Genomic DNA, 25,370 nt, shown 5'->3' with positions numbered 1-25,370 from the left:
ACCACTAAATCTTTAGTCCTCTTTCTTCTTGGTATTCTGTTTTCTTTCTCTGCATTCTTTGCAAATTTCTTTTAAAAGTCTCCAGGTACAGATAATTTGACTAAAAATTTGGTCATGGAAATCATTTTAAGAGATTTTGCTCAGTAGCTCTAAAAAATATTTAAAAGTCCGACTAAAACATTTTCTTTGTTGTTTGTTGTTATGTGCCGTCGAGTCACCTGCGGCTCATAGTGACCCTATGTACAACAGCCCTAAACCTTGCTCTATCCTGTGCCAACCTTATTGTCTCTGACACACCTACCCCCATTATCCCAGTGACTGAATCAATCCATCTCATCAAGGATCTTCCTCTCCTGCACTGTCCCTCCACCTTCTCAAGTCTGATGTCCCTCTCCAAGGACTGGTCTCACCTTGCAACATGTCCAAGGTATGTCAGATGAAGCTTCAGAATCCTTGCCTCCAAGGAGCATCCTGGCTTCACCCTTCTCCTTGATGAACTTGTTTATTCTGGCAGTCCATGGTACATTCAGTACCCTTCTCTAGCACCACAGTTCAAAGACATCAATTCTCCTTCTATCATCCCTAGTCATTGTCCAGCTCTCTGATGCATAGCAAGTAATTGCAAAGACAGCAAAAAGATTTTCAAGAACTGTCATTGTTAGGTGCCATCAAGTCAAGTACAACTCATAGCAACACTGTGAACAACAGATCTGAACTCTGTCCTATCCTGTGCCATCCTCATCATCTCTGACACACTTGAGCTCATACTTGCAGTCACTGTGTCAGTCCATTTGGCTGAGTGTCATCTTCTCTTTTATCAACTCTTGACCTTTTCAAGCATGGTGTCCCTTTTCAAAGAGTAGCCTCTCCTGGCTACATGTCCCAAGTATGTGAGATAAAGCTTCATCATCATTACCTTCAAGGAACACTCTGACTGCACTTTCTCCAAGACTTACCTGTTTGTTCTTTTGGCAGTCCATGGGATATTTACCAACACCACAGTTCAAAGGCATAAATTTTTCTTCTATCATCCTTCATTGTTCAACTCTCAGCTGCATAGGAAGTGATTCAAAGATCATGGCCTGAATCAGGCACACCTTAGTCTTCAAATTGATGTCATTGCTTTGCAATAATTTGGAGAGGTATCTGACAGTAGACTTGATTCAGTTTAATATGTCTCCTGATCTCCTGACTGCTGGTGCCAAGGGTGTTGATTGTGGATTCAAATAGGATGAAATTATTGACAATTTCACTCTTTTCTCCATGTATCATGATGTTGCCTATCAGTCTAGTGGTCAGAATATTTGATTTATCAATACTGAATGCACTTCATATTGAAGACTGTAATTCAATTCTTGGTCTTCTGCATCAAACTAGCACTTCAATTCCTCTTCACTCTCAGCAAGGAAGGTTGTGTCACCTGCAAATGCAGGTTGTTAGTGGGTCTTTCTTTGATCCTGATACCATATTCTTTTTCACAGAGTCCAGCTTCTCCAATGATTTGCTCAGGCTAGGGATTGAATTGGTATGGAGAAGGGATACAATCCTGTTGCACACCCTTCTTAATTTTAAAGCATGTAGTGTTCACTTGTGGCACACAGCTCGAGGTCACTCGCTACTTTGCACAGTTAGGGGTCAATTCCAACTGTATAATACAAAATAACAACAACAGTGTTCCCTTGCTCTTTTCAAACAACAACTTCTTGGTCTAAATATAGGTTTGGGCACAATTAAGTGGTCTGGGATTCTGATTCTTCTCGATATTAGTCTTAATTCATTATGATCCACACAGTCAAATGCCTTTGTGTAGACAGACAATAAAGCACAAACTGCCAGATGTACAAGCTGGGTTTAGAAGAACCCATGGCACTAGGGACTTCACAGCCAACATTAGCTGGTTCTTGGCTGAAAGAAGAGTACCAGAGGAATGTCTGTCTGTGTTTCATTGGCTATGCAAAGGCATTTGACTGTGTGGCAACAAATTGTGGCTAACTCTGAGGATAATGGGGATTCCAGACCACTTAATTGTGCTCATGCAGGACCTATACTTGGACCAGGAAGCAGTCTCCAGAACAGAGCAGAGGAACAGTGTATGGTTTAGGAAAAGGAAAGATGTGCATCATGGATGCACCGTATTCCCATGCCTTTTCAATCTATATGCAGAACAGATCATTTAGGAAGCTGGACTTTATGAGGAGGAATGGGACATCAGTATTGGAGGAAGACTTGTCAACAACCTGCATCATGCAGATGACACAACTTTGCTTGCCAAAACTGAGAAAGTCTAGGACTGTAGTCTTTAGTTTGCATTGAAGCTCAACATTAAGAAAACAAAGATTTTCACAACTGGGCCAATTGGTAGCTTCATGATAGACAGAGATTGAGATTGTTAACAGCGTCAGCTTGCTTGGTTCCACAATTAATGCTCCTCACACCAGCAGTCAGGAAATCAAAAGATGAATTGCATTGGGAAAGTCTATTATCAGGGAACTCTCTAGAGTACTTAAGAGCAACAGTGTCAGTCTGGAGACTAAGGTGCACCAGATCCAGGCCATGGTCTTTTCAATTACTTGCTATGCATCAGAAAGCTGGACAGTGACTAAGGATAGAAGAAGATATAGATAGAAGAAGAATAGATGCCTTTGTGTTGTGATGCTGGAGAAGAGTGTTAAACATACCATGGACTGCCAGGTGAACAAACAGATATGTCCTGAAGAGGATAAAATCAAGCTGTTCCCTGGAGGAAAGGATTTTGAAGCTCTGTTTCAAATAATTTAGGCACATGACCAGGAGGGACCAGTCCTTGGAGAGAGATATCACGCTTGAAAGGGTGGAGGGGCAATACAAGAGAGGAGACATCAAATGAGATGTATTGCATTAGTGACTGGGAAAAAAAGATTAGGTCTGTCAGAGATGATGAGATTGGCTCAGGATGGAGCAAGATTCAGAGCTAATGTGCATAATGTCAATATGAGTCGCAGGCAACTCCATGGCACATAACAATAGCAACCACAATAGACTTGCTTCTGGTATTCTCTTCTTTCAGCCAGGATCCAGCTGACATCAGCAGTGACATCCCGGGTGCCACAGCCTCTTCTAAAGCTGGCTTGAAAGTTTCTCTGTAAATGTATCTGTCAATCTCATGGTTTTGAAGACGAAAAATTTGCATTCATAGCACCAAGTCTAAGAGAAGACTCTCTTAACGTCTCTGGTGGAAAGTCCTTGTCTCCCTTTAACATCTAAGGGTCTAGTCTTCCTTGAAATCTCCTTTAGTCTTGGCATCAATCTTGTGGGTCTAGGGGTTTCTCAGTACTGAGACTGTAGGTCCTAAAGGACATCTTCTGCCCCTTGGCTTTTCTTTGTTGGTGGTAATCAGGTTCTCCTTTCTCTGCCTGCTTTTCTTTCCCTGTATCTCTTGTAAGGTAAAAGGTAATGCAAAACACACCTCAAGAAGCATCCTCCTCTAACCACCTTATCCCTGAGTGCTTTATTATATTATAAAAAGATGATTATATAATTACATAACTGACAAACTACTGAGAATCATGACTCAGCCACATTGGCATGTGTGGGTTTTGGTGATGCAGTTTTATCCATGACGCAGACTCTGTGGAAATTGCTGCTTTTTAATTTACACAGAGCTTTCAGATATATTTGATTTATTATTTGACATATTTAGAATCATAGCATTTTTAGAACTAGAAGGAACTTGCATTTTTATTAACAGTTCTGTTATCTCCCGAATAATAAATGGAAAGAGAGCATAAAAATAAAAGTATACTTGGCTGATCATTACTCCACAATAAATATTGTCTTTATGGATGTGCAATTCATTGCCATATAAATGATCTAACCTGATAATTCTACCCCAGAGGGTTTTGATTTTAGAAGAGGGGAACCAAAGAACCCTGGTTGTTTGTCTCTTCTGTCTTTTCTTGTCTCCTTCAAATAAGACTGGGAATTTTGAAAGGCTGTATGAGAGGAAGAAATAATAGTTGTATCAGCAACTTGGGGAAAGGGGAGCCCCAGGAATCTTGGTATCCAGAGAGTAGTCACTTGGTCTGGTCCTTGTTCTTTGGAGCTTCCCACAGGAGAGAGCCATTAAATTATTTAATATGGGGAGGATGTAGCAAACTGGCAATCTGCCTTTTTTAGGATGAAAGGGAGGGTAGGCAGATTTGCTGGTACTAGCTGTGTTTCATAAGGACTGACACGTACTTTTAGCAGGAGACATGGGGATCCCTGCTGATGGGATTTGGAGAAGTAAGGTGTGTTCTCATTCTTGGCCCTGAAGGAGCACATGACAGGCCACTGTGTCTCTTTCAGACCCAATTATCACTGCTCAGCTTTTCCAGATATAGTTGGCTGGCTGTAATTGTTTTAGATGCATTGTCATTGCTGCATCTTTTCTTACTGCCAGAGAGACTTGAGTTGAAACCAACTCCAGCATGTTTTTTGGAGACTGTAAATGACATGAGAGGAGAAGGTTGCTCATCTTTCTCCTGTGGAGCTCCTGGTGGATTTGAACTGAGAGGCATCACCTTTGGGCTCAGATCCCTAAGACTCTGCCACTGGAGCTTCCTACTGCCAGAGAAAAGCACTGACTAAAACCACAGGTCATAGATTTGAGATGCACTGAGCAAAGCTGTCACATGTCCCCTGATATTCCTTTTCTGTTACTGCCCCTGAGCTCAGGTTGCATTCCCTTCTGACTCATTAAGAGCTATTGCAGCAGACTCCCATGCTCTTGGACGTACTGGTTCCTTTACATGCAATGCCCTATCCATCTCTCTGTGTAATGCTTACCTAGAAAACAACTTTGTCTTCAAGCTCCAGGTTCTGTGCTGTCTCCTCAACTGAGTCTATCCTGGTTCTCTGGAATACTTGGTATCCTCTTCACATGTGCTCCTGTTTATGGCCACATTTACAGAACAGGAGTTTGCATCATCTCCCTACATTTCTGGTTTCCTGTCACCTAGCCAAAGTGTGGGCTTAATGAGCATAAATGCTAAACGTTATTTACCTCTGTTTTGTGGCTTAGCATAGGGGCGGGCAAGTAACACTGTAATAATGATTGTACACATGTAAACTTTGTTACTATTGTCCCTGATTCTAACTGGACTACTCTAATGTATCCCCCACACACAGAGCAGAGCATACTCTAGGAAACATCAATTTAATGGATTTACCTCCTCCCATCCAATTAAGACTTGCGATGACTCTGCTCCATAGGGAGTTGCACTGCAAGCCCAAAACAACACCTTCCTGGAGGTTCAAATGCACCAGTAACTCCATGGGAGAAATATGGGAAATCTCCTATGTGACTTACAGCTTGTGATTTCAGAAACTGCACTGTAGTTCCAATGGTACACAGTTCGAACCCACCAGCTGTGCCATGGGAGAAAGGTGAGCAGTTTCTTCCCGTGTGATTTACTGCCTCTAAAAACATGCTGGAAGGTCAACTGTGGGTTGGTTCAGACTCGATGGTACACAACAACAAAAACCTACTGGAGACTGCTATGGGTCAGTTCCAACTCCATGATAACGAATTGTTGAGCTGCTGCTCCCTGGTGCCTATCGGATTAAGTTATACATCATTGGGCCTGAAGTTCTCTACCCTCTGACTCCAGCCTCCTTCCTAGACTTAACCTCACTCAGTCTCTATGAGTTCCCCTGGAGGGGAATAGGACAATTTGATGTTCAGAGGACTAAACATGGGTCCCCTGACCATGGCAGCTAAACTACTAGAGAACACACACATATTTCTCTGGACATAAAAAAATGTTCACTTGTAAGTTCTGTGGGCTCTCTTTTTGTTGATGTGATATCAGTGACACCAGCATGACAACAGTCTGCCTGCGGGGGCAGGTTAGAAAGTTCCCATGTACAGGGCCTGGCTGGAGTGCTTTTTCTGTTTAAGCTTCCTGGAACCCTATTTCAACTCATTTGTCAGTCAGTCTCAGGATTGTTCTCCCTATGTGATGAGCCCTCGTTTTAGCAATCACTGTACCTTGGAGAGGAGATAACAGTCTTCCTCTATGGCAGCTTTAGTCACTGTTATGGAAGTGAATTACAGTTTATTTTTTAGCAGGTTTGCCAACTCTGGTGACCTCTTATCATGGGTCGGATGTCACTGCAGCAAATGCACATTTCAAATGAGAACTCTTCGGGCCTGACTGATACCATTGACTTGAAATAGACAAAGGATCTGGAAAAGATTGGTTTCTGTGACTTTGATGAGAAGCACCTGCTGTGCAGGTTGTCCAAAGCTAAAGTCTCAGGGTACAGAGACGGGCTAAAAGGGCGCAGCTAGGGGCACAGCGAGGGGACTCTTTATTGCTAACTTTCCCAGATGTTCCTTCAAAGAGGAGGGCAGTGGCAGGGCTTGGGTGGACTGCAGCAACCCTAGCTGTGCTTTGAAATGAAATTTTCATGCAAAGTCTGTGGCCATGGGTTTCCAGAGAGTAGACTGATGCCAAAGCCACATCCTCCACACAGTGCTTTGATTTTAGAGTTGGCTCTTAGACTTTGAACTGGGCCCGGGGGAGTGCTGGCTGCAGACAGGTGTGAAATGTTCAGTCCGGAGCTCTCAGTGGCAGAGGGCTCCTCTGGCTTCCCCTGCTGGCCTGCTTCAAGCACCAGGGTGGGTGCCTGCCTGCACAGGATGCTGTCAGCGGGCCCGGAGACCATGAGTCTGCCCAGGGAGTCATCTTGGTGAGGGTTAGAGGAGATCTGGAGGACAGGCCTCCCTAGGACCAGATATGTGGTAGGTGGACAGGAGCTTGCTGATCGGTAATCTTTAGATGTGGGAGAGGTGAAGCTTTGTGTACACCGAGGGTCAGAACAAGAGTGGAGAGAGCCTGCTGTATGCATTCCTCTTCCATGCCTTGTTTCTGCCTACCAACCTCATGTTACGTCTCCACAGTCTACTGGTTACTCATCCTCTCCCCACGGTCTCCAGTCTTCACGTATTTCACTGTGTCTCACTCCAGGGTGCCATTGAGACAGGACAGTTTAGTGACCACAGCATAATCTTTGTAGTTGGGCAAATTTAGGTTGATTCCTGCCTGTTTCTCCCTAGTCATGTGGCTTTACATAGTAATTTTATCTCTGCTTCAGTTCCCCAAACTATGGTAAATGAGTTAGATCTATTTTTCAACGAGAAAATTAAATCAAATAAAACGTTGTTAGGGCAAAACACAGTGCTGGGTTTATTTTGGCCACCCAATAATTGATAGCTATTATTATTACTATGATGATTACTATTAATAAGACTGTTACTTTCTCTCATTTCAAATCCAACTCAATGCAAATCATGAATCTTGCACCAGATTTCTGTGCAGCTCTGGTGACTTAAGTCATAACAACTTTATGTTCCTAGAGGTGTCTTGGGGTGCAGGTAGATGTGGATGATGATGGTCTTGAGGCCCACCTGCTCTCCTGTTCCACAGCTTGGTCAAGCTCTCTAAGATGTTACTGTGACTTCCTACTGGTCCCAACAGTTCAGTCATTGCCTCAGTTGGAGCTATTTTAACAAAGGAACTATTTCTCTTCCCTCATAAACTTCCAGGTCGTAGAGTCCTAAGAGTTTTGAGTCATAAGAGGAAGAAGCTAGGGGATTACAGCTGAAGCTAGCATAGAACCTAGCACAGGTGAATTGTCTTTTCTGTTTATCCAGATGTTTATTGAGTAGCTGATCAAAGGCATTGTGCTGAGTCCTGAAAATTCAGTGAAGAGCCACAGACTGTTGCTTATGAGCTGTCGTCTGTTAATTGAAGAACATAACCTACTACTAGGGTCTTCGTTATATAGGGAATGGAAGGCAGAGAATTCTTCCCACAAAAGCAGTGTCCAAAGTGAAAATTTCATAGAAGAAAACGATGTTAGTCAAAGAAGGGTAAGAATGATGATTTCATGCAGTGAAAGAGCAGCAGATGCAAAGGTTCAGACGTGGAAGAGGCTGTGGGACATTCCAAGACCAAAAATTAGTTCATTTGGAACTGAAACAAAACGTGCGAGGGTCACTGTTGGAACAGCATAGAAGACAGCACGGGCGGAGATAGAAGGCTGCTTAGCGCGTATGACAGTGATTCAAGAAGACACTACAGGAACCTGGGACTCAGGTACTGCTAGCTGTGTGTGTACAGAGAAATAGGGAGGTGGGAAAGAGATTCAGGTGAAAACAGGAAAGACACTGTTAAAGCTTGAATTGTTAAGGAAAGAAAGAGGGACATGCCCAATCTGCAGAATGTGTCCTGTGCAGCCAGGTGGACAGAGGTGGACAGTGTCCTGTACTGGGGATGCCATAAGGGAAGACTCTGACAGTGGGAGAAAACCTCTGATGGCGTTTACCTGGCTTGCTATCTCTGGGGTGCACCTGGCCACCTCTCAGTTCCTGTGACTATGATAGTGTGTGGCTCCTCTAAACCTACCAGAGGCTGCACACTACAGTCACCTAAGGAGCTTGACAACACCCCGACTATGCTGACGGTAAACCAGCTCCTCCAGTGTGAGGCTAGCCATCGGTGCTTGCTGTGTTAGCTGTGCCTGTAGTTGGTGCCTCCCATGGATGCTGGTGGGGTTAACTACTGGCCCTTTTCACTCTAAAAGGTGCCACCTAGATGCTTATGGAGGCTTGCCAGCTATGGGCAGGAAGGGTTAATAGTTTCAGAAAGATGGTGGGACCTAATTAATTTGGATTGTAATACTTGGACAAGTTTGGCTCCAGGCCAGAATAATTTGTACTTTAGGGGAAGTAAAAGTTATATGCAGAGGACTCTGAGATGGCAGGGGTCTTCCTTGTTTGGTGTGCCAATGAGACGGACCCTTTCAGGCTTCCACACCATCTGCTTCCTGTGTGTAGATTGATGATTACACAGACGTTTTGCCTGTGCAGAGCAGACCCAGCCCTCACATCAAGATACAGTTGATTATAATTGAAACTTCAATTAATTTGTTTACATTTCTATGCTATGTGCTCGCTTCCAATGGTTGACAACACTTCCCTTGGTGTGCCAGCAGCTCTGTGGAATCTGTGTCTCAGAAAATGCAAACCTGGCTTTTCAAGAATAGAGACAGGTCTGTGATCCCAGTTTTAAGATGTCATTGCACTTTTTCACCAGGAAACAAAATTACAGGCATTTAAAATATCTAATAATTTATTTTCCTGGTTGTGATTGGTCTTTCCCCCCTTAGTGTTATTGATAAGGCTTAAATGTAGAAGCCACATTATTTAGATTGTTGTTGTGTTATTGTTATGTGTCTTTGAGTTGCTTGCTACTTATAGTGACCCTGTGTATAGCATCTCTGAACCTAGCTCTCATCTTGAATCAAATTCATTGTCTCTGACACATCTACCCCCGTTAACCCAGTCACAGAGTCAGTCCATCTCATCCAAGGTCTTCCTCTCTTGTTTTGTCCCCTCCTTCTTTCCAAGCGTGACATTCTTCTCCAAGTTATTTAGATTACTAACATATAATTATCCTATAAAACCAAGTGTTTACCTACTTGGTAACCTACCTCGTAATACCCTGTCCCTGTAACATACCAGTGCTTATACACTTTTGGATGTGGACATGAAAGCTTTACCTATTATTTATTGAATAATTATTTTGTCAAATAATATGCAAAGCACTTTGTGGCTGCAGCTTGTTGAAACTGTCCTTCAAGGGAGGTGACAGAGGTTTTGGCGTGTGGTTAAGGAAATGGCAGCCAGCAAAGCTGGGTGGACGGTGTTGAGCCACTCGGCTGATAAGTGCGAGAGACATGTTCGTCAAAGCTTTCCCTGTTCACTCTCTGATTTTTCTTCAGCTCCGAGGTATTGTTTTTTGTTTCCCTTCCTAGATTTTCAGAGGCTGTTCCTAGTTAGCTCTGACATGTTTTGGATGAGTTTTCCAGTGAGGTCCAGGGTACAGGTGGCTTTGAGTGTGGGTAGAAACCCTTGGTCTTGGGCAATATAGTGGGATACCGTGCACTAGTCACATCCCCCGAAGAACACTCAAATGCAGAGTATTGGAGGAAAGGAACCTCAGATGCAGTCTTTCTCTTTGCCAAAGGCCAAGTCAGCAGGTCACTTCTCATCACTCTGGGTAGACTGTCAGAGTCAGATAAAAAGTAATAATGTAAAAGAAAGGTTTGAGCAAGTCTCAAGAACTAAATATTCCATAATGATTTCAACATACCTTATAACCTCAGTGAAATTAGAAGTGGTGAATATAATCGTTTAATTAGCTGGTGGTACCATGACAATGCTTTGCATATTTTTTTCAAGACCATAAATCCACATCTCTCTCTTCGGTTTTCAGCTTCTTAAGTTATTTGGGAATTTTCAGGTAAAAAATTATGTCATTCTGGAGGTTTTATTGAATTTAATCCTTTGGAGTGTTGTCACAGCAGTTATTCATCTGAAATTCTTATAGAGCGTCACCAAGCCTGAGAACATAGGTTTAATTACAGTTTTGCTACTTTATTTTACAGTAAAGACATGGCTTGCTAGAGCACACTCAGCTTTTTCCCCACCTCAGTTATTCTTCCCAAGTACCTAAGTCCTTTCCCATAAACTTGGTGAACAGTGTGACCTTTACAAAAGGGTGATTGTTGGTGTCTTAAGTGTCTTAAGAGAAAATATTCTATTGTAATCTTTTTAATATTATAATGATTTGAAAATCTGATGTAATTATGTAAAAATGTTTACATTCTTTCCCATTGTTTGATGTCATTCTTTTATATTTTTTTCTCATTTGCTTGCGTACTCAGGAAGTTGAGGTAGGTTTTTGACTTTTCAACTGTATGTAGACATAGCATCAAAATAGTTGCCAAATAAAATGTAAATTTCATTCTAAATCCTAAATCTCAGTGGTAAATATTTGTTTTAGCTCAGTGAACCAGCACTGCACATATTTATTTTTCATTGGTATATCCAGGGGATGCAATTTATCAAATGCATATAAACAGTCCATTTGCGGCTTTATCTTTTCTCATTAGTTACAGTACAAGTATGATTGCCAGTTATTATCTGTGTTTTACTGGTGGGTTATTTATTGAAAGAACAGAGCAACTGACATTGTTATTTTCGAAATCATTTTGTCTAAGGCCTGCAGGACTTTAAAGCAAATGTCAGACCAATTTATCAAAGAATTGCTCTATTCAGGATGAAAGTGATTTAGAGCATGTGTATAAACAGATACTGTACCTGTACTGTGTGCACGCGCGCACACACACACAGACACGTGCCTGTGACAATCAGGAAACTTTCACAGGGATATAGAGATGTTAATCAAGGTGTAGCAACTTATATTTGGTATAATTTAGCAAACAATTAATGTGTGCTGCGGAATGATGCCTTGGGGAAGTGCAGGTGAGTAAGACCTCCTCCTCCTCAGAGTAACCTAGATGTGAGTGAGTGTAGGTGATATATATGCATATGTTGTTGTTGCTGTGTGTCATTGAGTCTCTTTCACTCATAATGGCCCTATGAGCAATGGATGGAAACCCTCCCCTTATCTGTGCCATGCTCGTCATTTCTGATCTACTCGAGCCCATTGTTACAGTCACTATGTCAGTACATCTTGTTGAGGGTCTTCCTCTCTTATGCTGACCCTCCACCTTTCTAAGCCTGATAGATACAATGCATATAGAAGTGTATTCATATACATGGTCCTAGTCTCTGTTGTACAGAGATTCTGTGAATGGTGTCTGAAAAAAGAAGGATAGGGTACCTTAAGTCAGTGCTCTGAGTGGGGATAGTGGGTTGGACTACTTTTTTTCAGAAGGATTCTTACTGGAATTCTTCAGTAGGCACAGAAGGGGCAAACCCAGTTGAGAAGATTGGGAACAAGCTCATTGCTTGTCCAGAATTATGAATAGGAACACCTTAAAAATAGTTGCAAGAGAAACACATCCGTTCCCCCAAAATGGAATGTTTTGTACCTCACATCAGTTTGCTTGTTGTTGTTGTTGTTGCTGTTGTTAGGTGCTGCAGAGTCATGTGTGACCCACAGCCACCCTGTGAACAGCAGATCTGACCCCTGTCCTTTTCCTGTGTCATCCTCACACTTCCTGACACACTTGAGCCCATGCGTCAGTCACTTGCTTAGTAAGGATTTATACTGCCCATAAATGAAAGTTACAGGCACTTGTTACGTTATCCAAGAGGTGCATTATAATCTAGAACGTTCACTTTTCCAGTGACTTCTGTTATCTTTTCAGAAGGTCTCTTCCCACCCACGACCAACCATCCCTCTCTCCTAATCTTCCTGGTCAAAAGTTTTAATATTAACCTAAGCTAGTTTGCATTGAATCCTTTTTAAAAACAGTTTGTCCACAGTCCTTGAATTACTCTCTTAAAGAGTTTTGGGTCTGGTAAAGTGCGACCTGGCTCTGTGTCTACAATCTTGGCTTGAATCCACCTGGCCTTGCAGGACACGAGTTCTTTTGGGGTCATTATGGTGGACCTGGGCACACACCTTGCTTCACCTTGCTTCCTTCTGTCCACATCTCTCTTGCTCACTCCTAGTCTGTTCAAATGAGGCTCCCATTTATTTTCCAGGCTGGCGATTTGTATTATCTCAATAGTCCTTAGGTGACTCTTCCTGGTTCAAACAGTTCAGCTAAAATACATACAAGGGAGAAGCTATCAGTTCCACGTGAACTGAATGCCTTTGTGGTATCCGAAGCTTTAAGGTATAGAATAAATTGCATCAGCGTATTCCTAATCAGGAACAGAGTTGGGTTTCAGAAGTCCTTTGCGTTTGGTTCTGCCACCCTATTTCTTCCTCAGAGTCTGCTGTGACAGTGTTTGGAACCGAGACACACACCACTTAATAGACAAGGCCCTAAGCAATATTGAAGCTGAATTGCCTTAGGCATTTTGAGGCTATGGGATGGACAAGAGAATGAAAATCTAGGCTCCTTTTCAAAATGAGCTGGAACCCCAGGCTTCCCAGTTGCTTATGATCTTCTGCAATGAAGAGCATAATCATACAAATTATAGCAGCAATATTTTTGTGTCATTCATGCTCGGCAGATGCTTTCTTTGGAGGGTACAGTGTAGAGAATGTCCTGTGGCTGGCTAATATATAGATACTGTAAAATGGATTTCCTTTCCCATGACTGCTTATCAGAATAGAGTATCTTCAACACTGATGAAAATTCAGAATTAAAATCCTTTTCACCAGCCACTTGGTGCCACTAATTTCACAGGATCTGATGCCATGATAGTGAGATTTTTAGTTAGTGAGATAAGCCGAGAAATGCAGTTTTATCTATGTTGATCAGCTGCGCAGAGCAAAAATAATTTGGGCCCTGATTGCTCCCCACCTTTGATTCTACAGATACCTTTGAGTAGGAGATTTCTCCACTCAATTTCTGATAGACACCCATTTTACTCTACCATAAGCACCATCCCCTTCTTCCTAGAGATAGACATTTGTTGCTTTTTAACTATGATTTTATGGTTCCGTTTATACTATTTGGATACCCAGGGATACTTCAGAATTTTGGACATTAGCCAATGTGTCGAAATCTAAAGCTTATTTAAATATACAAGTTCTTCAAGATTTTAAGTTGTTGTTATGAGCCATCTAGTTGAGTCTCTTCTAAAAAATGAATTGGATACTTTTCATTTACAAAATGATATTGAAAAATGGGCTTTTTTTCAAGCCTGTTCTCTGCCCCCTCTAACCAAGTTCTCACTTAGTTATACGACAGCAGTGTAGCCTATAAAATATAAACATATAGTTAACACTGCCATACTTCATTCCTTGGCCCTTGTCATGTAGTAGTGGGAGTTATTGAACTTAGTAAACGGCTATATTTAGAAATACAATTTTCTGTTTAGGTTTATGCATTAAAAAAATAACTTTTGATGTCTTGCTACCATGGTGAACTACTCTGAAAGGAATTGTCGTAGGAGGTTGTAGATAGACTTAGAGAACTGCAGGATAAAGGTAAAAATAGTAAGAGATCCAATTTACAGGTCTTATAGGGAGTGTTGAAAAATCCCTAAAACATCATTCCAGCCTAGACCTGAACTTCCTATAGCTCAACTTCCAGACAGATGATAGGCCGATTTCAACAGCACTACCAGGGAGGAACTCACTTCTTAGATCAACTTTAAGAGATCAAAAAGGTACCACTTGCCTGGGGAAAAGCTCAGAAGGCAGGAAAGAAAGATGAATGGAAAAAGTAAACACTGAAAGAAGTGGTAAAGTGCTATATTACAGTGTGGGAATTGCCAAGAATGTCAGGAAACAAAATGTGAAAGAATTGTTGAAAGGGGAAACAATTTGCTCTGTAAACTTTCACCCATATCATCATGAAAAGTTTATTTTTTAAAAAAATCCCCAAAAAACAACAAGACACAAAAACCCAACAAAACACCCAAACCTAATTAACTGTTACTGTGGTCCTTGCAAGTCTTTTCAAAAAAGCTTCAACACTAAATGATAAAATTACCAGTCAAGACACAAATTCAGGAAGATATGCTTTGCCTAGCAAGTTTGATCTGACACATCCAGTATGCCTTTCATCACATTCTGAATTTTAAAAGACCACAAGTTTATTGGGCCAGAAGGTAGATCAGAGGTCAGGCAGGGCTCTGGGGCTCTTTTGGGATCTGACCTGGATTCCAGGCACACACATCAAGAACATAGCACCACAGCAGTCTGGGAAAGGCCCAGCACACCTGGTGTGAAGATTGTAACTATTAGAAATGGATGCAACTATCGATAGCACAGGTAGCGATGGAGCTGTTTGTTTTGGGTTTTTTTAAAAGAAAATTTCCTTTTAATTGTGATTTTTAACGAACAGTTACAGAGAAGTTAGATTTTTATTCATTCATTGTTGCACATTTTACCCCTCTCCCAGTTCAGTTTTTTAAAAAATACTCATTCATTGTTGCTTAATTACCTACCCACACCATTCTCTTTGCAGTGATGTTTGTTTTAAGATGGTGTAACACATACGCTGCGCTGAATTTTTCATTTCCGTAGGAAAACAATATAAAAGGCAAGCTGGGTTAGGGCCACCAGAACATGGGAAAAATTATAGTGCTGGCAATGATGGTGTGTTGGACCCAGGCTACAGATAGCTGTCATGATGCCCTTTGAACATCCCTGGGACTCAGACAGAGATAAGTAAAATATCAAGAGCTGAAGCTCTAGATGAGACTTTCCTTTATCATTGGTTCATTCTGCCTAGAATTGGATGATGTTTTCCCAGCACTTCACCCAGCTTGCAGGGTGCATTAGTCACTACAGCCCCAGCCTGCTAGCACTCCCCTACTGGACCTGACAGGGACACTGTGGAGAGAGTGTCCCATGTGCTTCAGCACCTCACACTCTGGCCTCTAGCACAGCACTCTCCGCTGAGAGACCAAAAGCCTCACTACCATGCCCCTGAGTATCCCCTCAGGTGGGCTCTGGTGCCTAGAACACGTTCATATGTGCTTATGACCCTGACCCCTGTGTTCTGTGATAAAGGATTTTATCTTTTGCTTATTGCCAAAGTTGTTATACTTGAAGTTTTTGTTGTTTTCAGTTCCTACCTCACTGTTTCCTGCTTTGGCAATCCTATTTATTATGACAGGGCAAGCAAGGGCAGTGTAATTCTGAGAATCATTTTTCGCCCTAGCTTGGCCTTGTTGGGCAAGGGGCTGTCTGAAGGACTTGTTTTGCATAATGAGTTTTCACTCAAGGTGTACTTTCACATTCTGGCAGCAATTAGGCAGTATTATTGCATTTGCAATGAGTTTTAGGTATTCTAATGCAGAGATCTGCTTTTAGAGGCTTTATATTTAAAACTGTGATTTTCCCCAAGAAATATGTAAAAATGGCAATTATAGTTAACCTGTGAAAGTGACAAGGTCCAGAAGAACGTTTCTCATTCCATCCAGGTTATAAAGTATATGGAAGTCATTAGAGGATATTCAGTTCCTGAGACCAGCTTAAACTTTTCTTTGACATCAAAGAGAATGTGACAAGTGAAATTAAAGTAAAGGAATTTGTCTTTTGCCCCAGCTCTTTCCAGTCAGACACATATCTTAACTTTCCAGGGGCTCCCATGTATTAGAACAGTATGTTCAAGTAGAAAATATTTCACAAGACTCCAAATTGCCCCTGAACATGGGTGCCATCCTCTGTATGTGAAGAGGACATTGATGAACCACAGTTGGAAGGATGGACATTTCATTATTGTTTTTCTCCAGTAATCCAAATGAGTTGGTGTCATGCTTGTTTGGAGCTAAGAGTATCAGAAAAAAAACCAAGCAAGAACATCACTACCATTGAATGATTATGACTCTTTTGAGCCTCCATCAGATTTGAGGTTATAAATCTAATATTTATTTAACTGTAGGCTGAGTGAAAGTTTACAGGACGAATTAGTTTTCCATTCATCCATTCATGCATATTTTGTTTTATGCTATCAGTTACATCCACATTGTGACCACACTTCACCCAGTTGTATACCTTCTCTTTCTTTAGTTGTTTTGTTCTCAGCACTCCCTTATTGTATATTTCCTTTTCCTTAACTCATCTCAGTAGGTGGCTGTTGTACATTTGCCTTTGAATTGTAGTGCTGGCAAAGAACAGTAAATCAGCCATGGCTTTTCTTTTTTAGATTTTATTATAATAATTTTTAATGAACATTTACAGAGATCTTAGATTTCCATTCATTCATTGTTGCACTTTTCTCCTCGCCCAGCCCTCCCCTCCCAGCCATGGCTTTAAAAAAGAACCAAACCAACCTATCTTTTAAGACATGCAGTCAGAATGCTCCTTAGGAGTAAAGAGCGTGAGACTGTCGGGGTGGGGAGGGCAATCCTTGGAAAAGATGATCAGTGAAGGAGAGGACCCTCTATGAGGCGGATCAGCAGCATGACTGGAGCAGTGGGCTTAAGCATGGTCGACATTGTGAGGATGGTGTCGGACAGGGCGGGATTTCATTCTCTTGTGCAGAGGGTCACTGTGAGCTGCCTCTGTGGCACCAACCACCAACAACATTATCTATTTACTGATTTACGTCTTCCCTTTCCTTCTCTTCCTATCCCTGGTAACCAACAAATAAATATTTCTATACGTGAACATTCAGCTTTTTATAATAATGAGGTTCTACAATATCTGTCCTTTTGTGACTTATTTCACACAGTGTAATAGTAGATGCTGGAAATCTTGATGGAAGGAGATTGATGGGTTTGAACTGCCAGCTTTTCAGTCACTTAATCTGCTTTTCTACCAGGGCTCTTTAAGGCTAAGTGCATTTTATTGATCATAAAAGCGAGAAATTAGGCAGCACCTTTTCTATCAACCTTTCAACCTTTAAAATAATTTAACATATTCTAGGCATTTCAGAAAGCAGAGTTCTAAAAGATTAGGATTGCATTTAAAATAATGTGGAGAGAAATATCACAGAGGGATTATTTTAAGATGTCTTCATGATAATTCATGGTGTAGACCTCAAATACTTTCTGCCCAGACGGGTGAAAACGGCCAGTTATACTGTAAAATTAATGCCAGAGCTAAGTGGGCCAATTTCTTGAAGTTAAAAAGAACTTAATACAGATGCCCCAGGAACCAGAAGATCCTGTTCATGTTTATTCATGCTGTGCAGAACGGAGTCACTGCCCAAGATGCAGTATGTTCGGATTTCTCTCTAAATCCAGTTTCCTAAAATCTGTTTAAGGCTTACGAGGATGCAACAAAGATCTAATAAAGTCAGATGACTGAATGACACAGAGACCTCGATGATTCAGATGAGCTCATGGTAGAGATACACCATGGCAGGAGACATCATGGACAATAATTGAAAATAACTGAGCACTAACATGTAAATTAACCGCTCCAGAAGAGAAACTGAAGGCCCACTTTGGACAGCTCCCCCCTGAAACTGCAGCATGCTGAATACTTGCCAAACACACAGCAAATATTTAGTATTTTTAGGTGTATTTAGGAAGAAATGAACTGGAAAAGGGCAAGTACCTTAAAGATGATGTAGAGAGAACATATGATGGTATTCTGTCTTGCAAGTTGTGTTTAGTTTTGCTGACATAGTAAGTGTGTCATGGGGTCAATGTACACAGAAGGAAACAATACTGAGGAGCAGGAGTCCTTTGAAAGAAGAGAGTCATCAGCACCGGGCGAGAAGTGGGATAGCTATGAAAATGTGAGTGGCTGAGACCTTTGCATTTTCACAGCAGTGAAGTGTCTCACCTCTGAGCAGAAACTGACGTAAGCTGCATGCAAGAAAGACATAGTTGTGAATAGACACATTGGCCAGCTCTGTATTATTTTTGTTATTATTTATCATGCCTGGAACAAAGGCACTAAACTGAAAGCATATATTTGATTAGTTCTAACATTTGAATGGCCTTTTGGTTTTTGATCTTGCGAGTGTTAGAAAACTGGAACTGTGTACCACTTGTTATGTGTCTCCATGTAAAAGAAATGTTGACAGTTGGATTATCAGCTGTTGCAAACACAGAGGCTTAATCATAAGTGAGAGCAGCAAGGCATCACCTGCGGTATAATTGATAGCAAATATACCTTGTTCTTAGAAGTTGTCTCAGCTTGTATGTCAAACCAAGAAGAGCAATGCTGTCTCCTTACTGGGCTGAAGTGTTTATACTATTCCAAGTGTTTAATACAAACAGTTTGAAAGACAAGAATTTGCAAAGTAAGTTGATAGTTTTGAATGCACATTAATGCTCATTTGGGGTAAAGATTTCTACGCTGTTAATGCTTTCCTTGGTGTTTTGGGAGGTGAGGAGAAAGGCAGATCTTTGTGCAGTTATGTAAGGTGCTTCCTGAAATCTAATCGGTTCTCTACTTTTTTCCCCTTATATAGGATGATTATTTCAGAAGCTGGAATCCCAACAAGCCCTTTGACCAAGGTAAAGGATGCACTATTTCTTGCTATATGTGCTTTGGAAAATGCTGAGCTGAATTTTCCTTCCTTGCATACTGGGTTGGTATTTCCATAAAGGTCAGCTCGTTGTCTGATTTGATAGACTCTGGGGACTGAACTAACTGGGATGACAGAGATGATCCTATCAAATCGGTTCTTTCTCTGAGGTTGTACCTGTGACAGATTTTTCAGTATTTTCCATTAAAGTGACCAGTCCAGTCTTATGACTGGTTTTGTTAGAAGGTGGTTAGTAAAATGCCGTGAGGCTAATCTGGATGATTGCGGGACTGAGTCCAGTGAGTTCATTGTTGAACCAGTCTGTGAATGAAAAGGCACTCCGGTTCATACGAGCCAGGGGAAGAAAACTTTCTTTCTGGAAAAAAAGTCCCCTGAGGCTTTCAAGAGCCCTCCTGTTTGTTAAATAGCTTCTTCATCGTGTCAGAGTAGAAGCTTCTTTAGAGTGGAAACCACTTGTGTTTAAACCTTGTACTCAGAGGGCCTTTTCTGTTCACACCGGCCAACACAGAGCTGGTCTCCTGGTGGAAGTTGCAAAGCATTAGCAGCATCTCTCCTGTAAGTTATTTAAGTCAGAATGTGGCGCTGCGTTGAATCACATCTCTGTTTCCTGTTCCGTGTGCTGCCACCGCTGTAGGCACAGACCCCTGCTGCTGAACATAATGGTGGATTGTGTTTTAAGTACGTAGATACAGTTAATGCCAAAACCGAGTAAAATGTATGCCACTCCGGTCTCAAAGAATGCACACTTCTGAGAATTAGCTTTAGTTTAGGTGTTTGATGTGAGCATGGTGGTTAGCAAAGCACGGTGACTCTCTCTGCCTTCTGCGCTCCCTCTTTAATGAGTTACTTTCTCTGGATTCTGACCTGGAGGGGGAGGTTTTAAAATGTCTCTGTGTGTGTGTGTGTGTGTGTGTGTGTGTGTGTGTGTGTGTAGCACATGCCTTGAAGTAGTATACCATTTCTCTTCCTCCCCCGCCCATTCCCCTTCTTTCCCAAGCATTGTTGTATTCCCACAAAGCTCCTAAGCTTCATGCCAGGTGTGGGGTACAGAGGGGGGTTAAGGGATGGTAGCTTCCCTGGAGAATGTGGATACTAGAGGTAAACAAGTTCACTGTCGCAGTGGAGTGTGGCCTGTGATGCAAGTGAGGGAAGCATGCGAGGATATAGGAACTTTTATTGGGGGTTGTGAGAGTGTGTGTGTGTGTGTGTGTGTGTGTGTGTGTGTGTGAGAGAGAGAGAGAGAGAGAGAGAGAGAAAATATGAGTGAGAGGAAGAAGAAGGGGCAGGGAGGGAAGGTGAGAGAGGGAGAGAGACACAGAATGTCAGGGAAAGTGTAGCTTTGCAGGTTTTGTCTCTTGGTTTTGACTTTTCTCTTTCAGCAGCCTCTGAGGGCCTCACTCCTTTGCAACTTTAACAGTGACCAAGTTCTTATGATTCTATATGTTAAAGGATATGAGGGCATTTGCAATTTAGTTTGAAGATTGTCCATCAAACACACCACTTGAAGATGAGTTGATCTCAACTTAGAGCGACCCCTGCAGGACAGAGTAGTATTGCCCAGCCTGCTTTCCAAAGCTGCTAATCTTTATGGAAGTTACATCTTTCTCCCATGGTGGCTTTGAATTACCAACCTCACCATTAACCATCAAGTAATTAACCACTGTACCACCCGGGTACACACAAAAAAATTTTAAAAAATTCAATAACTTCTTTAGAAAAATAGTTTCATTTGTGAAGAATATATGCCGAGCAGCACACTCCCTGTGTCGATATAAGGTGCTCTGAAAGCAGCCCACCAGGCTTGTGTTGCTGAAGTTAATTCAACTGAAAATCGTAATGAACTTTGTTTTGTTTTGTTACTTAAAGGAAGAAACTAATAAATACCCGTCCTATAAAAATTCTTCTCCAAGGCTTGCAAATAAGTACAAATGCTTTGCCAGGAGGGAAGAAAAAAAATATATTTACTAATAATCCGTAGGATGCAGGCGAGCATCATTGGCCGCTTGCAAATATAAATGATTGCTTCCTTTCGCTTGAGGCTTATAATACAAGCATCAAAAAGAACATGATGTTTAAATCTGTTCCACTAGAAAGTCCAAAAACTCAGCTTCCACTCAACTCATTGCCATTGAGTGTTGTCATTGAATTTTAGAGGCTTTAAGTCACATGGGAAGAGATTGCCCATCTGTCTCCACAGGAGGGACTAGTGGATTCAGATTGCCTGTCTTTGGGTTACTACTGCAGCTTCTTACCCATGAGGCCACCAGAACTCCCTGAAAGGTTTAGGAAGGTTTTTTTCTTTTTTTATTTCTTAGGAATAGTGGCAAACATGCCTACCTGAGGCGCCCTGTGCTTGTTCCCTCTTTTTCTAATCCTATATGCTTGGAACTTAGCTGCTTAGATAAATCCTCCAGGAAAAAATCTAATGACTTTATGGGTTATAATTGAGAACCTTAGCCTAGTAGCCCCACTTTCTACCTCAGGTGTAGCTGCTGTTGGCTATTTATATACAGAGCCATGGTGAGAGCAGGCAGAGCTGAGAATAGCCTTCACTTAAAATATCAGCCCCAGCAGATGTCATCAATTACACTGTGTGCTGCTCAATAAAAATGGGAGGTTACTATATCAGCGCTGACACCGCTTGGTGAAATAGAAACCACAGGCACGGAAGATGTGGAACATTTCATCTTCTAAAAAATAGGAGAATTGCTGAACTCCTGTGGAAGTTGTCTGTTACAGAGGGAAGTCATTTCCCCTCCTATGCTAAGGGCGGGGGGATCCCATCTAATATGGTTAAGGTGGTTTCGTGCTTGAGGAAAACATGATCTGCAGAAATGAGACTTGTTGAAAAGCATTGTGAAGTTTCATATGGCAAATGTGGGCTGGGGGGAGGTCCTTTAGGAGGGAGATGGATGTGGAGGGGCATTGAAATGTAGGGAGAGCAGAGGGGCAGGAAGGAGTGGAGTGGAGAGTTCTGGTATCAGGCACTCAGAAAAGTGAACCTGAGGCCGATTTTGAAGGATCCTCCATATGAACCGACCAAGTTTGAGGGTGGTTTTCTTGGCAATGGGAATCATTGATGATTTTTGAGCAGAGAAATAAAAAAATGAAGGAGGTAATGTTTTAGAAGTTTTGATTTGGTTACTCAATAATAGGGAGCTCTGGTGGCCTAGTCATAAGAAGCTGTGCTGCAATCCTGAAGGCGTATGGTTCGAATCCACCATCTGCTCTGTGGGAGAAGGATGGACAATCTCTTCCCATGTGATTTACTGCCTCTGAAAACCCACTTGAGGGTCAGTTATGAATCAGTTCCTATTCGAAGGTACACAACTACAACTAACATTTACATTAAGAATTCAAAGAATTCTTGCAAAATTACATCCGGTAGGTGACTTTCCTGTCTTATCATTCATTGCCTTGGAGTCCTGGGCTGGGGCTGTCATAATGATCAGATTTGTCATATGCGTCTCAGTAGCTTGACTTCTGAAATGCCCGTGTGACTTCTGATTGTCTTATGTGTTGGTGTGAATGGTTTGACTCAGAGCAGCTGGTGAGTTGCAAGTACCAGCCCTTTGATTAGTAGCCAAGTGTGTAACCACTGCACCACCAAAGCTCCTAAGAAATACTTACTTAACTATAATTGCCCCTCTATTTTAAGATATTTACTGAACTCTGAACAATAGGGCATCATGGAGTGAGCATTTATCATGTAATTGCTTCCAAGACAGAAGAAAAGTGCTTCCTCTGAAGCTCCCCCCACAATGGGCCTGAGAAGGTCTTTAACTTATTATCTTTAAGTGAATCATTAAGGCTTCCATCAGTGGAGGATAATAGTCATCAACTTCAGGCTTTCTGAATAGGAATCATATCAGATTTGGGTGAAGTAGTATATCCTTTTTGATTGTAATAATTTAATGTAAAATCCTCAGAGATAGTACAGACAAGAGTTTAGAATTGAAGGAACAATGATTAATTCAGGTGTGTAATTTTCTTTATGAAGCCCACAAAGAAGAACATGCTGCAGAGAGAGCAGCAGCTGCACAGTTTGATGGGACACTGGACAAAAGCAAATGGACCTCCTGTCTTGGTTAGGCAGCGAAGAGGCCCTTGATAGACCTGGCTGCTAGCCTGACTGAGGTTGAGGGCTCTGGAATGACTGCAGAGTTTTAGACTAACTCTACCACTTTACCTTTTTGACATCTTTGCTCAGCTTGTTGCTGGTTGCTATGGAGTCATTTCTAATCCAGGAAGACTGCATGTGTGAAAGCAGAACCTGCTCCATAGAATTTTCTAAGCTGTCACATTTCGCAAGCAAATTACCAGGTTTGTCTACAGGTCAATTCAAGTCACTATCCGTTCAGTTAGTAGTCATGTGTTCAAACATTCTCTCTACTCATAGACTTCTCCCCTTAAACCCAACCCACTGCTGTCAAATCCATTCTGACTCATAGAAACTGTCCTAGCTAGTGCTGCTGTAATAGCTATGGCACAAGTGGGTGACTTTAACAAACAGAAGTCTGTTCTTTCACAGGGTAGGCATCTAGAAGTTTGAGCTCTGGTGGCCCAGTGTTAAGAAGCTGCGCTACAATCCCAAAGGGAGCAGCTGCAAGTTTGAATCCACCAGCTGCTCTACAGGAGAAGGATTAATTGCTGGAGGGTCAGCTATGAGTTGGTTCCAACTCAATGGCAAAGAACAGCTCTAAGGGGAGGCTTTCTCTGTCAGTTCTGAAGGAAGGTCCTTGCTTCCCCCAGAATTTATAGACCCATCTCTTTTTCCTTTGTCAAAAAAATTTCCCATGTTGGGTCCTGGTCTAAAGGATGCATTCTGCTCCTGGTGATTCTTTTTTGCTCCTACTAAGGTCCCCTTTTATCTGCTTATTTTTCTCTCCTTTCATCTCTTGGAAGGTAAAAGGCATTATAGGCTACAGTCCAGGAACATTTCCTTTACATCAGAGTAGGGCTATGTTGGTATTAAGGGTGTTGTAAGCTCCCTCTTTTGTACATTTCACATGAAGCTAGGTAAGGCTATTCCTTGGAAAGAGACATAGTGCTTGGAAAGGTGGAGGAAGACATCATGCTTGAAAGGAGAGGAAGACCCTCAAAGGCATATACTGACTCTTGTGACTTCAGCAATGGTTTCTAGTGCCTCAGAGATGTTAAGGATGGCACAGGAGAGGGCAGGTTTCAGGTTGGCTGTTCATAGATAGGGTCCCTCTGAGTTACACTAGACTCAGTGGCACCTAACAACAACAACATGGCAACTTTAATCCACTTACAGCTGCTGGCTGCTGTATCACATCATGAGAGACCATTATGTAACTTCCACATTACATCATTACATACATATATTTACAGGGGAAACAGTTTAACCTAAGACAGCAAGTTTATTGAGCAAAACTGCCTCATAGGGTCCCCAAAGCTGCAGAAGCATGCTGTCACATCTTACTTGCATTCTGCCTCTGGTTTGTTTGAACTGCCATTTTTTTGGTTTGTTGCCAGTGTTTAATCACTATGCCACCAGGGCTCCTTTTCTTCAACTAAATCCAAAATCAGAGGCATGTTGAGCAAATAGAAATCTGGTGCTTTCTCAAGGTGAGATTTGAAAATCATTGTTCAGTGATATGCTTCCCATCCCCCCAAACAATCCTAAAATAAATTTGGGTTACATGCATACTCATTCCTCTTTTGGTGCTTCACAATACTCATCAATAACCTAAAAACCTAAAAGAAGTCTTTTTAACCTAACATTTTCTAAATTTATATGACTAAGTATTCTTATTTCTCACTCTACATCTATCAGAATTTTTAAAACCATCTTAAGAATAGATTTGACACAGTGGGCACTGTTGCCTAAGGTCATATTAATTGTGCAAGGACCTCATACATGAAGAAAGCAAAAGGGTATAACAAAAACAAAAAAGAGAAAAACAAAATGACTATCAGAACAGGGTCTGAAATTTGCACTGGAAAGAAACCAAAACAAGGGGAAGGAATGCTGAGATAAGATAACAGAAGATTTCAAAAGACATCTCTGAGAAGACATGATGAGAAGGGCAAGGAGCTGGATGGAGTTGGGAATCCAAAAGGGAAGAACACGCTCAGCATTTCTCAAGCTGCGTGGATGAAAGAACAAATTAAAGCCTCAAGTTGCAATACTTAAGGATTCTACAGGCAAAATCTGGAGTGATTCAGGAACCATCAAAAGAAGTGAAAGGAATACACAGAGTCATGATACCAAAAAAATTGGTCAACACAGAACAATTACAGGAAGTAGCATGTGATCAAGAACCAGTGGTATTAAGGAAGAAGCCCAAGCTGCAATGAAGACATTGGAAAAAAACAAAACAAAACAAAAACAAAAAAACCCACAACCAAAATGGCCACAGGAATTGATGGGGTACTAGCTGAGGCGTTTCAGGAAACAGATGCAGCCCTGCATGTGCTCACCAGTC

The 25,370-nt window shown here is 41.7% G+C and overlaps 1 protein-coding gene across 2 annotated transcripts in view; it reads left to right on the top strand.

The window, feature by feature from the left end:
• Positions 1-25,370, top strand: part of SPOCK1 (sparc/osteonectin, cwcv and kazal-like domains proteoglycan (testican) 1) — an 867,883-nt gene that overhangs the window by 304,432 nt on the left and 538,081 nt on the right. Inside the window, exons 3-4 of one of the 2 annotated variants that reach the window (XM_006899493.1) lie at positions 10,756-10,764; positions 18,841-18,886. In XM_006899493.1, the coding sequence (XP_006899555.1) occupies positions 10,756-10,764; positions 18,841-18,886 (55 nt within the window). The remainder of the gene's footprint in view (positions 1-10,755; positions 10,765-18,840; positions 18,887-25,370) is intronic. The other variant, XM_006899494.1, reaches the window with a different exon arrangement.

This window comes from Elephantulus edwardii, unplaced genomic scaffold (genome assembly GCF_000299155.1).
Source record: "Elephantulus edwardii isolate Elephantulus edwardi_28Jun2011 unplaced genomic scaffold, EleEdw1.0 scaffold00259, whole genome shotgun sequence".
In the NCBI taxonomy this organism is placed as follows: Eukaryota; Metazoa; Chordata; class Mammalia; order Macroscelidea; family Macroscelididae; genus Elephantulus; species Elephantulus edwardii.
The sequence above is the reverse complement of the archived record's forward strand: the minus strand, read 5'-3'. Positions and strand labels throughout refer to the sequence as shown.